This window comes from Cicer arietinum, chromosome 6 (genome assembly GCF_000331145.2).
Source record: "Cicer arietinum cultivar CDC Frontier isolate Library 1 chromosome 6, Cicar.CDCFrontier_v2.0, whole genome shotgun sequence".
NCBI lineage: Eukaryota > Viridiplantae > Streptophyta > Magnoliopsida > Fabales > Fabaceae > Cicer > Cicer arietinum.
Window position 1 is genome coordinate 12,691,314 of NC_021165.2, and position 16,527 is coordinate 12,707,840.

The window sequence follows — 16,527 nt, forward strand, 5'->3', positions numbered from 1 at the left end:
CCCTACACGCACGAAGATGACAATACATACTCATTCACAGTCCACAGTTTTATGTTGGTTTGTAATGTGAAACAGTTATAGTAGAAAAAAGAAACCATAAGAAAGCATCACTTAGAATTTGGTCAAAGACTCATTCGAAATTCATGAAGATTCGAGAGGATTCACAAACATAAGATCCTTCTAAATGTCAATAGTCTCTTAAATCAGTAATCAACTATCTCCTATCAGAAATCAAAACTTGATTGATTTCAAATATCACTTGCAAGGAGTATTTATAGGTACAATTAGAGAAATGAAGACTTACATCTAGGCAATTCCTAATTAAAATTTACTTCTAGTTATTTTCAACACCTCTTTCAAATTTAAAGCACTTGTAGATTTTTACATAGATACTCCAACAACTCTAAATAATTTTAAATAATTCTAGATTTAACTAATGTCAAATTATATATTAAACTGCATCTCATTTTTCAGGGGACAAAAACTACAGTACTAGTCAACAGAGCTCAAAACAGAGAAAAATAATGCAGAAAGAGTGAAGTAAAGTACCTTGTCTGCAGCAATGACAACTGATGCAACATTTTCTCTGTCAAAATTCTGCAAGCCTGAGATAATCTTCAAAACAAGCCAAATATTTATCAACATACACAATTAAACTTCAATGAAACATAGCTAGCTAAAAACACTATACATGAAGATAAGAAAAACAACACTTGGACTAATGAAAATCAATGAAAAGATAAATGAGTTTTCAATGGTTTAGTTTACCTTGAGAGCCATTTGTTCGCGAAAATCTTTAAGGACAGACTCTTTGGTTGATGACAGTAGAGCTTTGGTAGTAAAACAGGTTTTTCTTTTCAAAGGTAGTAGACATGGCCTTGAAGTTGCAGCAAGTAAAGGGTTGTTATGGTTTGGGTTTAAAAAAGAGGTAGAAGAAGGAGAAGAAAGTGATATGCATGTTAAGGAATGCATGTTTGTGTAGTTATTATGGTAAGAAAGGTTGGATTGAGAAGAAGCAGTGTGTGTTGTGTTGTCTGTCTATACAAGAGAAGGAAGGAAAATAACAGATAAGATGTGGCAGCTTTGAACTGTCCTGTTCTCATGTGATGGAGATTTTGTTTGTCTTTAAAGTGTTAATAATAAGTATAAAAATACTTAATTAAAAAAAATATTATTGTGCGTGTGTCCATTGTTTAGATTTAAAATAGATTTGATGGGAGGGTGAGTTTTGAATAATTTTTAATATTAATTTACTCTAGATTACTTGATAGAGCGATCCACTCTAGAATTTGTTGTTATTATAAATTGAGTTCTAAAAGCAATTTTTCATTGGGTACAAATTAATATATGAGAGTCCAATATAAATCTTTCACTATGATCAAACATATATATATAAATATGACAATACGTCAGAAAAAGTGTAACATAAGTGTAGATATTTGAATTTTTTAATTATTTAATTATGGATTAAATAATGTCAAAGACGTCAGTTACTTGGAAAGTTTATGTGGAGATGCATTACATCATATAGAAATGGATTAATCAATATAGAAATAGGTGCTACTCCATTCGTTTCTAAATTTTGGTTTTTTTAATCTGCACACATATTAAAAAATAATAAAATTAAGTAAATTTAGTCTTTTTTATTCTTTATTTATTAAATAAATAAAAATTCAATGTTTTTGTATGTTTAAAGATAAAAAAAAAATATCATTAATTATATCTTAATTTTTTATACCAATCAAAATTATATAACAAAAATAAGATACTTAAGAACCAAAAATTCGATGAACGTGAAAATTTTAATCTTCAAGGGTAATATGAGTTTGACATAAACTTTAATTCACTTTCCGTGACCATATATACGTTATCTACATATAATGAAAATAATTATATCGACTTCAACTTCATAATATTTACTGTATAATCGTTTAATTAAGATCAGATAATTTAAATTTTTTATTTATTTGAGATTTGAATTTGTTTAATATTAATCAGACAGTTATGGTGTGGCTGATTGTGTGGATACATGCTACCATTGATTTCACCAAATTCAAATTCTTAAAAATGTATTTGAGTCTATTTTTATTTTATTTTATTTGTTGCAAGTGTTCTATCACTTTACTATACGCAATTGAGGAAGGAAGCATAGTAGCATAACACCCCTTTACTATATCAATTGTAACAACTAGAAATACTAAATCAAAGTTAACTTAATTGAAAAAAACAAAAGCTAAAAAGCTTGGATTGAATTGAGTAGTAGGAAGTTAGAAGAAGGATTAGTTACATAGTAATTAGCATCAGAAACTGCAACCACAACAAAGGTAAAAAAAACATAGTGCGAGAACAAGTACAACAGCCTCAAAGGCAGAGACAACCTTAAAAACAACATTGTCCAAGAACGAAACAGGCAAAGTAAGCCTGTTCCACTTGAATGATGATGACGATGATGATGGCCATAGAAATTTCCACCTCAACGATTCCTTCCGAAGTCTCTTCAAAAACCATGATCTCTTCTTGCCAACCATTGGTTCTGTTCCCTTTATTCCTCAATTAAATTGAATTAATCAATTTGCTTTGTGGATGGAGTGTTGGGCTTATATTGAAGAGAAAAGGAAGCTTCCTCGTTGCCTTTTTGTTTACATTTCTTAGTACTCACGGTTTTTCAACCGTGTTGGATGAGAGACAAGAAATAATATTATAAATTAATTAATATAGTTTATATATTTATTATTTTTGGCAATTTTTTTTTATCATTCTTCTTAAAACTCTAATATAATAAATAGATAACCAATTCTTTTTATATAAATTTTAACAAATAAATGCACACCCTCAAAGTCCAAATTTTTTTTAGAAAAGAAGAAACAAAAAGTGAGACATAATAATTAAAATTAAAGGAAGTATACTTAGACAAAAAAAATTATATATTTTATCATACTGCACTATTTTTTTTTTTACAGAGAAAATTAAATAATTATCAATAAAAATTCACATAAAATGTGATCGGTCTCGAATTCAAATTTGAAACGTAATATAAAACATCATATCTAACAATTTGTAGTTAAGGGTGAATTAAGATAGTGAATTAATAGTTAAGGGTGCTAAAAGGACAAAATAAATAATTTTATCAAAAGTAACAAATTCAATAATTTAGTAAAGAAAACTAGTATTTCGGTAAAAAAAAAAATTGTTGGTATTTTTGTAAAGTTTTTTTTGTAAGAGATATTAAATACTAACATAATTAACTCACATAATTATAAAATATTAAATTCAAACCTAAGACAAAATATTATATTTAACCAATTTGTGAATTAAACTAAGAGATAAAGACGTGTTTCTGTACAGTTCTATATTATTAAAAAATTTAAATACAGTATACTCTTCAATCACAATTAATTTTCTGATATTATTATAAACAAGGCTAACTTATTAATGAATTTAAAAAACTTAAAAGAGCTCAAAAATTAAATACTACTTTTATATGAAATATAAACAACAAAAGAATCTAAAATATTGATGTATTTAATAATAATTTTTAAGTAAATACATCAATTTATCTAATATAATTTTTACTAATAGTTTATTCCATGACACAACAAGTACACTTGATAATTTTATTTTATTTTATGAATTAATGAATTTTGTTTTTGGAAAAAAAAAAAACAAAAGAGCTCAAATTTGTGAATTCATTTGACACATTTAAAAAAATATATACTACATGAAAGATATATATATTTTATTTCACTGAATAATCCTTAGCGGTGAATTTACCGTTACCATACATGCAAATTGAAAAAAAATACTAACTAGAGAATGATGCAATAATATTAATTAAATGATACAATTGAAAAAATAATTAATATAAAATTAAAATTGGAAGGAATAATTAATTTATTGAAGACAATCTTTTTTTATTATTCATTATGAGACAAATAAAATATAATTTTAAAATGACAGTCACTATCCTTAAATTAAATGTTTTAGGAGTTTTTCCTGACTAGAAATTATTATACAATACTTTTGAATTAATTAAAAGAAATAAATATTTATATAATATTAGTTTTTTTTAATCTTAAACAAACGATAAACTGTACACATGAATAAGTGATAATTGATTATGAATTTTTTTTTATTTTTGAATACAACGTTAAAACTCATAAATATAACTTCCCCTAATCACGGCCAAAGTCAAATAAATAATAACTTTATTGTTTTATTTTTTTTTTCTTTTCTTTTCTTTTCTCGTACACAATTTTGATGTTTCAAGTTCAAACCTAATATTTTGATCTTTGTTATTTGTTAGTTGTGTTAGGTCTTACCAATCATTCATTTTATATCGAATTTGAACTCTAAATTAGCTAAATTATATATATTAAAAAAGAATATTAATTACATGCACAAAAAGGAAACAAATTATTGACCATATTTAATCTACAATCTCAATAATTTTTTTTTGCGCCTAAATTACCCTAAATGATTAACACATTGGATCATTATAAATAATAAAATTTAGATAAATGAATGGCATTTTAGACATACTATTATAAAAAAGGAGATAAATTATTAGTTTTTATTTTTTTTTTAAATACAAATTAATTTTGATTATATTTCATTTTAAAGAAAGTATATGAGTCAAGATCCTTAGAAACCAAACGTCAAACTTAATATAGTCACAATATAATAACTTTGTACTTTTTTCTTTAAGTCTTAATTCAACTGACACTATCAATATTGTTACGTTGAAAGTCTTATATTAATTCGAACTCAAAGTCTCGCACATGAGTATTCCCAAATAATTCCCAAATAACTAACACATTAGACATGTAAAAAAGATATAGTCCATTGATTTTAAAAAATATGGTCCAATGATTTCAAACTAAAACACACGACACACCATGTAGAACATTAGTGCAAGAAAATTTTAAACCATGTTGAGAGTATAATGACCAAAAAGGTGTAATCACAATATATGAGTCATTCGATTAAAATTGTATTTTCTAAATTTTAAAGTAAAGTTTACTTTTTTTCTTTTATTTAAAAAATCAAAACTTAAAATTTATATTTTCTTATCATAATCAAATAACGTCGATATTATGATTGTGTGACTGCATCTATTTCTCGATCTATATGCAATGCGACATGGACATTATTTTGTAAAAAAGAAAAACATTACCCTAGTTCAATTTACAAAGACATCTTCCACAATGTCAGTTTGGCAATGCCAGTAAGATGGAACTGGTCTCAAGCTCAAGAACATACAACAAAATGGGAGGAAGGAATTGATTAGAAAAGAAACAAAAAATTTAGGGGCTAAAAGTATAAATAGCAAAATAGGTGGAGCAATCGTTCACAAGTCAATATAAGCCCCAACACTCCATCCACAGAGCAAATTGATTAATTCAATTTAATTGAGTAATAAAGGGAACAAAATTAATGGTTGGTAAGAAGATATTATGGTTTTTGAAGAGACTTCGGAAGGAATCGTTGAGGTAAAAATTTCTATGGTCATCATCATCATCATTCAAGTGTTACTTTGCCGATTTCATTATTGGACGATGTTGTTTTTAAGGTTGTCTCTGCCTTTGAGGTTGTTGTACTTGTTCTCACACTATGTTTTTTTTTACCTTTGTTGTGGTTGCAGTTTCTGATGCTAAGTACTAATCCTTCTTCTAACTTCCTATACTACTCAATGCAATCCAAGCTTTTTAGCTTTTGTATTTTTCAATAAAGTTAATTCAAAATTGATTTTAAGGGGTGTTATGCTACTATACCTTGTTTTCACCGGAGTGTTTCTTCCTCAATTGCGTACAGTACAGTGATAGAACACTTACATAAGTAAACAAATAAAAAAAATTGGATCCTTCCTTAAGACTTATTTAGAACTGCTAGGATACATCTTTCTTACTCATTTTCTATTTTAGACTTTTGTTCTAATTCTAACTTTTGTGTTTGTGTGTGGATGTTGATCCCACATTGTCAAAGAATTGAAATAATCAATTCACTTCAACTATTGAAGTAATAATGGGTGGAGTTGGCTAATTGAGTGAAATTTTAATTTGTTTCACTTCAACTATTGAACAATTGATCTTAATTCTTGGGTTTCCAAGAGAAATGGTCCCGATAATCTAAATTCAACATGAAGGTAAAGAAAGTCTAACTAAAGATTGTTCTAGCCAGAGTTAGAACTCACACACTCCCGATCGATTCAACTGAAGTAGCATTGAAGAAAATTAGCAAAACATTTTTCAATAAACTTAATTACATTTTTCATTAAGTTATTAAAATATTAACTAGGAAATATTATTGAATACAAATATGTTTATGAAATGCAAGGAATATCTTCTATTAAGCAGTGTACTCAACATATAAGCCCACAGCTGAAATTCTAAGCATCTAAATGCATCTAACAAAATTACTTTACTCAAAAGTCAAAACATGACACAGAAAATGATAATTATTCACAAGGACAAACTGAGAGCTGACTACAACTGAATATACAACTTCCAAGTAGTTTCAATTGATACAGATGGAGCCTTCTTAGTAAGAATTAAGAAATGACAACACGGCTTTACTCATCATACTCCGACTCCTCGTCGGTATCTTCATATTCACCATTTTGCTGCCAAGCAACAGATAACAGAATTGTATATTTCATAACTGACCAAATAAGAGTTAGCTCACTGGCCATGAATATGACAGATTGGTTACCTTTTTCTTGTTATACTCTGTTGTTGCTCTATCAAATTCTGCACGTTTTTCTGTTGCTATATCGTAGTATTGAACCTTCTCCTGTCAGATACTGATGTTATTAATATGAACCTAACCAAAGTGATTTTTCGTTTTCGCTTGGATCTAATTGAACAAATTACATGAACCACTCCACTTTGCCAGGTAATTAAACAGTAAACAAAATTGAGAAAAACTAGTTTTATATTGATTTGGAATATACAGCAGAACGGTCAGCAATAGCACAAGCAGAATAAACGCCAATAAAACATAAAAAACGAAAAAACATGTCCCTAAATCAATCAGGAAACTGAAGATCATGTCAGCGTGGAATTCCAACCAGCAGAGACAGTTTTGCATTGCAGTAGCCAAATTCCAAATATGTACATAACCTAGAAATTCCAAAATAGTCATAACGAATTCCAATTGTTTCAAATTTAACAAAAACTTGTTCTTCACGAGTATTGTTCAAAACTTTTTCATCCATATTCAAACAAGTCATGATCAATCAAGTTCAAACATTCTAAACAATTTTGACAAAATTACTGGAGCCAATATCTGAATCACTCAGTTTTCAGCCATCAAACATCACAACCATAATAACAAAATTCAGGTTAAATATGGAAGGAAGAAGTATGGAGGAAAATATACCTCATAAGTCATTGTTTTCCACTTCTCTCCACACGCCTTGCCAATCTGTATGAACGCAGGAAGGAGGAAAACAGAAGAAGAATATTACTTTGCATGATGATGAAGAAAATAATAATAATAATAATGATGATGGTTGCACAATGTTACAAAAACTATTAAAGAACTCGTAATTTTTAAAATTGATACTTAACTTTTGTGTTGTTTATACAATTTAAAATGATGAAGTGTGAAACAATCTTGCTTGAAGAGAAATGAAAAGTATAAAATAAATTAGAAGAAATATTAGTAGGAGAAATTCTATACGTACATCACGCATTGACTTTACATCTGGATTCTGCTGTTGATATTCTTTCCGAAAATCCTCCCTTAAGAATGAAAAAGAACTTCCAATGAACACAGTCACTATGGTAGATTAATTAGTACAATACCATGTATAAACAAAGAACAGACGGAGATAAAAGAAGTTTTACAAAAAGTAGAAGAAAGCAGTGGGGGGTTTCTTTGGCTTCTCAGCATCAATCTTTTGTTTGCTCTTATTTTGATTTGCTTTGGTTTCCTCTCTTGACTTAGTCTGACGCAACGATCTCTTCATTCCCTCATTTGATTTAATCCTCAACACTAGTTTTCTGAAAAACTCAATGCAACATTGTTTGTAAAAAATTCCCCTAGAGGAGTAGACCTAGACACAGTTGAAATTCACAATGCCGCCATGAAATTAAGTTTGTTTAACCTAAAATGGCTAATTAGTTTAAATTGAGTTAATTATAAAAGTTGGAGCCAATAAAGAGAAAGTGAGAAGAAATAGGTACCCGGTGGTGGATGTAGAGGCTGAGGCCGAAGAAGCAGCTATTTTCGCCATGTGATGAGACGTTGCTGCGTTCGACTCTCAACTCTTCAACTCTGATTTTCTGTTATCATTCATTCTTTCAAGATTACTCTTTTCTCTTGCAACTCAATAATAATTTTTTTTTTTATTTTTTTTTCCTAAAAGGATGTTTAATTTATCTAAACATAATAATATATTTTTTTTTTATAAATTAATATTTTTACATATTCTTTCCTTAGTTTTAAAATCTTAATTCTGTAATCCTTTAATTGGTTTTTATATATATTTTATATTTTTGTGATTTTAAATTCTGGACAATAAAAAAAGTTAAATAGTTGTTAGTGTTTAAAAGACAATATTGAAATTTCTTATAACATGAATTTTAAAATAAAATAGTTTTGTACTCACTTTTCTAGATTTTTCAACGTGGAGTACAACTGTTTTGATTTTTTGTTTTTTTATTTTTATTTTTATTAAGTTTTTTAAGGTTATTTTAGATATTTCAATAAAAAAAAAAAATAATCGAGGGTACAAGTTTAATTAGGGGGTACGAAAGCCAAATGTCTGGATCAGACTGCGTCAAACCAAAAGTTCACACAACAAATCAATTGGAATTTTTTCTTTAAAAAAAAATAAATACTACAATAATTAACGTACATAATTAGTTATAATGTTTCAAATTCAAATTAAAAATATAATATACAATATAATAATATCAATATTTATCAATTAAATTATATTTTAAAAAAATCAAATGACATATTATTAAATACTAAAAATCTGCATCCATATTTTATTTTATTTTAATGAACATCCACCATAAATAAAATAGTATTCTAATAACACAATACTCTACGTAAAACATTACCATTTTCAGTATTTCAAATTTAGTACATGATGACGAAGTATATTATTATTATCCATACATAGTAGCTCGTTAGTAATAATTAAGTAAGGGGTTTAACTAGTTTCCAATGTTAGCACCGGTGTTAAACTTTAGCCTTTCCGAATGTTTGAGTCCTCCCTATGAGTTGTTGAATGCATTTTTGGTTCCATTGTTGTTATGAGTTGTGTAACTACCATTTTTAATTTTTGAGACATTCCCGAATAAAACCACCCATCTTATCTTATAATAATATATTAATAATCTCACTCGACACTTATTAGCTTTGCGTTGATGTTTGTTGCTAACTGAGTGTGGCATTATATAGATGCATAAAGAATCCTTCAACACGAAGCTACCTACTTAATTTAATTTTTTCACATCATGCATATGTCCCTTCTAGAAAGTGATACCAATACTAATCTTGTTTTCTTATAAGAGTCTATTTACCGTCTATTTTGTAATTAATTCTATTAAAACGGATTTAAGCACGAATTCCAACGTCTTTTCAATGTAATAGTAATAGGGTTAGAATTGGATGCAGTAATTACCATAACTTTATCTAATCTTATCGTTAAATATACCAAATTGCGAATTTCTTACTTGATCCAACTTTAATTATAAGTAAAAATGTATATATTTATTGGCCACAAATATAAAGTATAGGTCAATTCAACATTATAGTGGATTAATTTTTCGTTTTCTCATTTACGTACGATGACTTTTATGATATATATAAAAATTAATATATTTTAATATTATTAAATTAAATCATTATAATTAAATAATAAGTCATCTATAAATGAGTAATTTATTTAACTACTTGAATCAAAATCAAATAAAAAAATTCTTAATTTAGTTAATTTTAATAAAAATATTATTTGATGATGTAAGAGAAATTTATCTCTCTTGTTTGATTTCATAATTAATTTTTTTAAAATATTTTGTATATTTATTTAATTCAAAACAAGTATTTTTTATTAGAGTGTCTCTCTGTATATAAAAATAAGTGTTTAAATAACCCTACCGTTAAAAGATCAATCGGAGAAAAATCAATTGAAAAATTTGAAAGAAATGTATGTATGACTTATGAGTGCAATTGGATACCGTCTAAAAAGACCAATGTTTTAATGAAAATTCAATCAAATAGCCCTAAAACTTTAGCTTTTCATCACATTAATTTTTTATACCGTGACACCAACACGTGTTCATTTGTATGATAAATAAAGAAAACTCAAATGTTTATCGAAATACCTAAAATTTAAATAGTTAAAATTAAACAAAAAATATGCTAAAGAAAATTATACGTGTCCGCTCAACAAATATTCGACACTTTTGTATAAGTGAATACAAACATACATAAGAATCTTGTAAAAAACAGTACATAAAAATAAGAAAAGGACGAAGAATCCCCCAGAAAGAAAAAAAAAGGATGAAGAGGTATTTTGTCCTGAGGATAAATATTGACATATAGCTATCAGAGAATTTAAATCTATGTCCATCTCTCTCAATTATTTTTATATCTTTTAATTTTATTTTTTATTTGATTGAAAATTTATATTACATAAATAATACATATAATTTTTTATATAAATATAAATTATTTGGTATGTTATTAAAATTTATAAAGATTAACATTGTTTAATAAAAATATATACAAAATTAATTTTAATATATCTTTAAAATATATTAAATAATTTTAAATTGTTATAAATGTTTATAATTATAATATTTATGATATGAATTTTTTATTTAAAATAAAAAATAAGTAAAATAAAATACAAATAAAAATAATTAAAAGAGATCGAGAAAAATTTAAATGAAGAGAATCCAAATTTCCAATTGGAGTAAACATGTAACGATAAGATTATATAAAGTAATTAACGGCAATTGCTGCATCTAATTCTTTTTATTTTTACACTATTATTATATATAAAATACGTCTCTTAATTTTCTTCAAAAATAAACTAGTCTTAACTTCAATTTATGAAAAATGGAGCTTTTTAGCAAACAAAACAAGATATATTAAGATAAGACAATATAGCTATACATGACCAAATTCAAATTTATTAGATAGTGTTTGGTAGTATTAGTACATCAAGTACACCTGATCACACACATACTTAAAACACATTATTAGTATTATTTATTCATAATTATATTATTTGTGAAGCTTCTGAAACATGTAAAGGTTTTAGTTTCCAATCTTGGCACCAGTGTTAAACTTAGCTTTTCCGAATTTCTGAGTTCCTCCCCATGAGTTGTTGAATGCCTTTTTGGTTCCATTGTTGCTATGAGTTGGGTAACTTCCTTTTTTAATTTCAGCACCAGTGTTGAATTCAGCTTCATCGTAATCTTGTGTACCCAATTTGTTGTTAAATGCATCAACTGTGCCATTGTTTCCACCATAGTTCAAACCCAATACATTCCTTAGTAAACCAGCCATCTTATTATCTTATATTAATAATCTCACTCGACACTTATAATGTTGTATAACTTATTGTGGCATTATATAGATGCATAAAGTTAAAACAGAATCTTGTGCTACTATATATAATATATTTCCTTCAACATGAAGCTAGATACTTAATTTCCTGATAGCTACCATTACCAATATCAGTACCAATTGGGCTATTAATTAAGGATATATATAATTGCTGCATCCAATTCTCTCTCTTTTATTATTCCGATAAAGATGTTGGAATTTATGCTTCAATCACTTAATGAAGTTGATTACAAATTAAATTAGGGATATTATTTACTAATTAAAAAAATTTCCTCGAGTTTATAACAACTTTATATAATAAATAAAAAATCGATCTATTAATTTGGTCTAAAATTAGATCATATGACAAATCATTTACTTTTTGAATATTTTTTTTTATTGATATTTCATTTCTGATAAATAAATATCTAAATTGACCTTCAATGTTACAATATGAATTCATGAGGTATGATACTTCTTACTTCAAGTATAGGTATTTAAGTTACACATCAACTAAACACGTAGTAAATATTGAATATATAAAAATGATGATACATATATCAATTGTTTTAAGGTTGAGATATTATATACGATGTCAAAGTAGTTATGTCTTAAAATCATACCTCATCAATTGTCTTAAGATTTTGGAGTATCTTAAGTTATTTGATAGGATAAATCTATATTCTTAGAGTATCTTTTAGGATTTGGTTTTATATTATTTATTGCTAAATTACATCGTGATCCCTTAACTTAATTTCAGTTAACGTTTTAATCATTTTATTTTTCTCGAGTTGGTCCTTTATTTTAATTTTAAGTGAGAATTTGATATTTGATATTTTAAAATGTTAACATTGTTGATATTTTAAAACATAAAATATCAAATTGTCACTTAAAATTAAAATAAATGACCAAATCGAGAGAAAAAAAAAAAAAGATAAAGGACTAAAACATTAACTGAAATTAAGTTAAGGGGCCACAAATGTAATTTAGCCTATTTACTAGCTATTATTATAATTTTAGATTTATGATTGACTCTATATACTCCTATAAATATGGATTAATATTAAGTCTTTTCTATTAAGTTATTATTTAGTAATGATATTCAATTGAAAATCTAGCTTTATTTTGTTCTTTCTCTTCTTTATAATTCTCTATTTTGTTAACATGAGTGAAAGATAAGTGAAATAACTAATATACCTAATTCTATAAGATTTTGCATCATATCCTAGGTAGGCTTTACAAGTTTTTTTTATGCTAGTCATCATGAGTTCAATTCAATTTCAATTTCAATTTCAATTTCAATGTGCGTCAATTAGAAAAAACCTAGCTTGCCACAAAAAAGAAAAAAAATCTTCTTATTCTTAACTCTTCTTCGTAAATCTATTAGAGATGGTTGGGTAAGGCTAGTTTTTGGCCTAAAATCTCACTTCCAACTCGTTTTACTTATTTTCCTTTTAATTAAATTAATATTTTTCACATATACTTAATTTTGTATGTTTTGGTGTGGTATTTGTTTGATTCAAATTAATAAATTAATTTCGATCAAATGTAAATTTAATCAATTACTTTGACATTGTCGATAATACACAGCTCTAGAAGCATATATATTTCACACACTCCATTTTTTTTTACATTCGTAGGCTTTATCACAATTGTAATAATTTTGTTGTTTTATGTTATTAACTTAGATGTTATAAGTTTGTTTGCAAAATCATTTTTTTTAACTTTAGTGATTTTGAATTGTATTGTTATTGATCGATGTAATTTAAATAAATTAATATTGTTTTTAGAAGAAGAAGAAAAAAATCAATTTTAATGTGTGTAAATAAAATGAGTTAAGTTTGTTGGTATTATAAAAATGTTACCAAAATAGTTCTTATAAAACATCCCTAAAAATAATGTAAAAATTATTAAAATTATTAATTTTTTTCGCCATTAGAGACAGGCATGAATATTTTTTAAAACAAAAATTTAAATGAAAGTCTAATCTCTTCCATTAGACTTGTTTACCTTAACATAAATTGATTGAGATTATTGGTTGCACACCGATTTTGCATCCATTGTTTTGCAGACTTGGAGTTGAGATATCCACTGTCATTTGAGAGCATTTGGGAGCTCCCCGCTATGCGTTTTTCTTAACCACAAATGTATGTCATTATGTTTCATCCGACTCAACACATTTAGAATTTAGAGGTAAAATGCAAAAAAATTGTGAGCATTTTAAAGTCTATAATTAACAGTATTTTAGTAAAATAATTAAATTTCTATCAATATTTATAATTGATTTTAGTGTAAATTTTTTTAATAGATAATAAAGTCAATCAAATAAATATTTGTTGAGATAATATTAATTTTGATAAAATTTTATTAATTTTTATTTGAAAATGAAGCCTTCTAGTGAAGTAATTTTGTTTATGAAACATAAGAAGATTACCTTGGTAGTTTTATCTTTGGATTCGCCCCCCTATACTAGATTTAGCAACCATAAACCAAGAAACTTAGTTTTAAGGTCCATATCCATTACACGTTAAAGGATCATTATATGTTGTCTAACTTTTATTTTGTACTTTAAAAGATAGTTTAAAGCTCTGGTATTGGTAGTTGATGGTTTATGAAATTTAAGTTTAATGAAATTTGAGGAATTTAGTTATTTTATTTAAATAATAGTCTCAGTCCTTATTCATTCTATCTATAATTAAGAAGAAAAATATTATATAGAATTATATTCAGTTCTAACTCCTATTAAATGTTTTGGAGGAAAAATTGTTTGTAAATATAACAATTGATTTAAGATGTTTTGCAACAGATTTAGTTATTTAATTAATAAATTATCTTTTATGTCAAAAAACAAAATATATGAGCTATATACATGAAAACTAATTCATAAATTCAATGAAATATATTTGTAAACAATCCAATTAAATATATATTAATTATTGGATATAATTATCTGTAAAGTACTACAAATGAGTAATGAAAGGTTTGGACAATTTGCATATTTAGAAAATTCGTTTAAAAAACATTAAACATTAAATTAATGATACCTATATATAATATGTATCGATAACCTTTAACAGCAATGGGCATTTGGTCTAGTGGTATGATTCTCGCTTAGGGTGCGAGAGGTCCCGAGTTCAATTCTCGGAATGCCCCATTTTCTTCAATTTTAAACTTTTACGATTATAAATTTAAAACTTCATTAATTCATCACGAAATATGTAGCAAACTTCAGTTTCTCCCATAACCTCTATAAATCAAACAAAATGCTACGTTACACTTCCTTTTTATATATAGAACAAAAAAAAACTTATATCTTTATATAATTATATTTGCTGAACTTCCTTTTTATATATAGAACAAAAAAAAACTTATATATTTATATAATTATATTTGCTGAAAGCTTTGCAACACACCAACTTGTGTTATTTTTCATAAATTAATCTATATATTATAATAAAACAAACATGATAATTTGACAAGTTTGGCACGTGTCAGCTAAATAGAGTATTAGAAAAATATCAAATTTCTATTAATAGAAATAATATTTCATTGTGCAGATTTATTTTTTTTTTTACAATAAAATTAAAATTCCATTACATCACGACTCTATACGCGATGATGTTGAGAAGTTAATGGCCAATTAAAAAATAAGAAGAATGAATTAAAAATAAAATACAATATACTACACGACTTGACACCGTTGAGAATTAAGTGGCCAATTAAAATTAAAAAAAAAAATAGAATACTTGACAGTTTTTTTTTTTGTGTTGAAGGTAATTGTTTTTTAAACACTACTTTATCAATCAAAAATTTATTTTATTTTACTAATTCTTGTAGTGTCTCTAAATTTCCTTCTTAATTCGCAGTCCTCAGTTAATCGTCTTTTTCAGTGTTCTCTCATTTTTTTCCTCAATAATCTCTTATTTTTTGTGTCTCCTTGATAGATATCATTCATATTATCTCATTTATACACAATTCCCTTTTAATTTTTTCTATTCCAAAAATTCGTTATTTAATTTTGTGTTTATTGTTCTCCGATGTCTGGAAAAATATCAAATTTTGTTTTCAATTTCTCCAAATAAGGAGTCGTGGAATTTGGTTGTTAGAGTTGTGCTGATTGTGTGGTTTCTGTCTGATCATAAATTTTATGCGATGGAAATGGTATTGAGGGATGACAAGGTTTAATTTTTATTTTTATAAATTCAAAGTTTTAAATTATACAAAAACTTATTTGTTATGATATTAATATAACAAATTTGTGTTTCATATTGTTAGGGTCATAAAATTCAAGCAACAATACAAACTCGATTTGAGACTACTCTTCGTGAGAGGGTTGTGTACAACTTTCGTTCTCCCGGTGTTGCGTCTAATTGTTTTTTAAACACTACTTTAGCAACGATTTTAAATTAATTTAATTAAAAAATTTATTTATTTTTACGTTTAGTGCCATCAGACTTTCCTTTTTTATCGCTGTCCTCAGTTAAACATTCATATTATGTATTGTATACACAATTAGTTTTTTATTTTTGGCTTAATTGCACTTTTGGTCCCCCTATTATAGGTGAAAATTGAAAGTAGTCCCCCCATTTTGTTTCTCCCCAGTTTTAGTCCCCCAAACAGAATTTGAGTCCAAATCATCATGAGTTGGCATTTTTTTAATGACGTGTCAAAAAAAAGCTGACGTGGCAGACGCATACGTGGAATAAAATTATTATTATATTATTTCTAATTAAAAAACATAATTTATATTTTTAAAATCATTATTATAATTGTTAAAAATAATTATTACAAATAAAATTTATTTGTTATAATTAAATTAAAAGAAAAAACACCCAAAATCCAAAATCCTTCCCAAATCAAAATCAAAAGGATTCACTCAAGAACCCTAAAACCATTCTGAATCCATCACTGATTTTTCATCACTGATTCGTTCGCATTCATCACTGATTCGTTCGC

At 26.3% G+C, this 16,527-nt stretch overlaps 2 protein-coding genes and 1 non-coding gene across 7 annotated transcripts in view; 1 reads left to right on the top strand and 2 right to left on the bottom strand.

Annotated features, from left to right (window-relative positions):
- The window catches only part of LOC101493763 (uncharacterized protein ycf23-like), a 3,067-nt gene extending 1,960 nt beyond the window's left edge, over positions 1-1,107 (bottom strand). The window contains exons 1-3 of the mRNA XM_004504638.4: positions 769-1,107; positions 549-615; positions 1-3 (exon numbers count right to left, since the gene is read on the bottom strand). The exon at positions 1-3 is cut by the window's left edge and continues 71 nt beyond it. Of these exons, the coding sequence (XP_004504695.1) occupies positions 1-3; positions 549-615; positions 769-972 (274 nt within the window). The 5' untranslated portion in view covers positions 973-1,107. The remainder of the gene's footprint in view (positions 4-548; positions 616-768) is intronic.
- Positions 1,108-6,228: 5,121 nt separating this feature from the next.
- On the bottom strand, positions 6,229-8,346 carry LOC101494391 (high mobility group B protein 14-like). Of its 5 annotated transcripts, none has more exons than XM_004504641.4 (6): positions 8,187-8,346; positions 7,848-8,003; positions 7,685-7,742; positions 7,378-7,422; positions 6,709-6,789; positions 6,229-6,619 (listed from the first exon to the last, which is right to left on the bottom strand). In XM_004504641.4, the coding sequence occupies exons 1-6, from the start codon at positions 8,234-8,236 to the stop codon at positions 6,569-6,571; spliced, it is 441 nt and encodes a 146-aa protein (XP_004504698.1). In that variant the 5' UTR covers positions 8,237-8,346; the 3' UTR covers positions 6,229-6,568. The 5 variants fall into 5 exon arrangements, with proteins under 5 accessions (XP_004504698.1, XP_004504697.1, XP_012572397.1 ...); XM_004504640.4 differs by having other exon boundaries at positions 7,685-7,760; XM_012716943.3 differs by having other exon boundaries at positions 7,685-7,760; positions 7,848-8,056; positions 8,187-8,325.
- A 6,306-nt stretch (positions 8,347-14,652) lies between these two features.
- On the top strand, positions 14,653-14,724 carry TRNAP-AGG (transfer RNA proline (anticodon AGG)). Its single transcript has one exon. It is a non-coding gene; the product is annotated as a tRNA-Pro (tRNA).
- The last annotated feature ends 1,803 nt before the right edge of the window (positions 14,725-16,527 follow it).

Bases quoted from the DNA above. Each gene is read 5' to 3' on its own strand.
- LOC101494391 (XM_004504640.4), bottom strand. From the start codon at position 8,236: ATGGCGAAAATAGCTGCTTCTTCGGCCTCAGCCTCTACATCCACCACC. The intron at 8,004-8,186 runs GTACCTATTTCT...TGAGTTTTTCAG, and splicing joins GCCTCTACATCCACCACCGG to AAAACTAGTGTTGAGGATTA. The intron at 7,423-7,684 runs GTACGTATAGAA...GCGTTCATACAG, and splicing joins ATGTAAAGTCAATGCGTGAT to ATTGGCAAGGCGTGTGGAGA.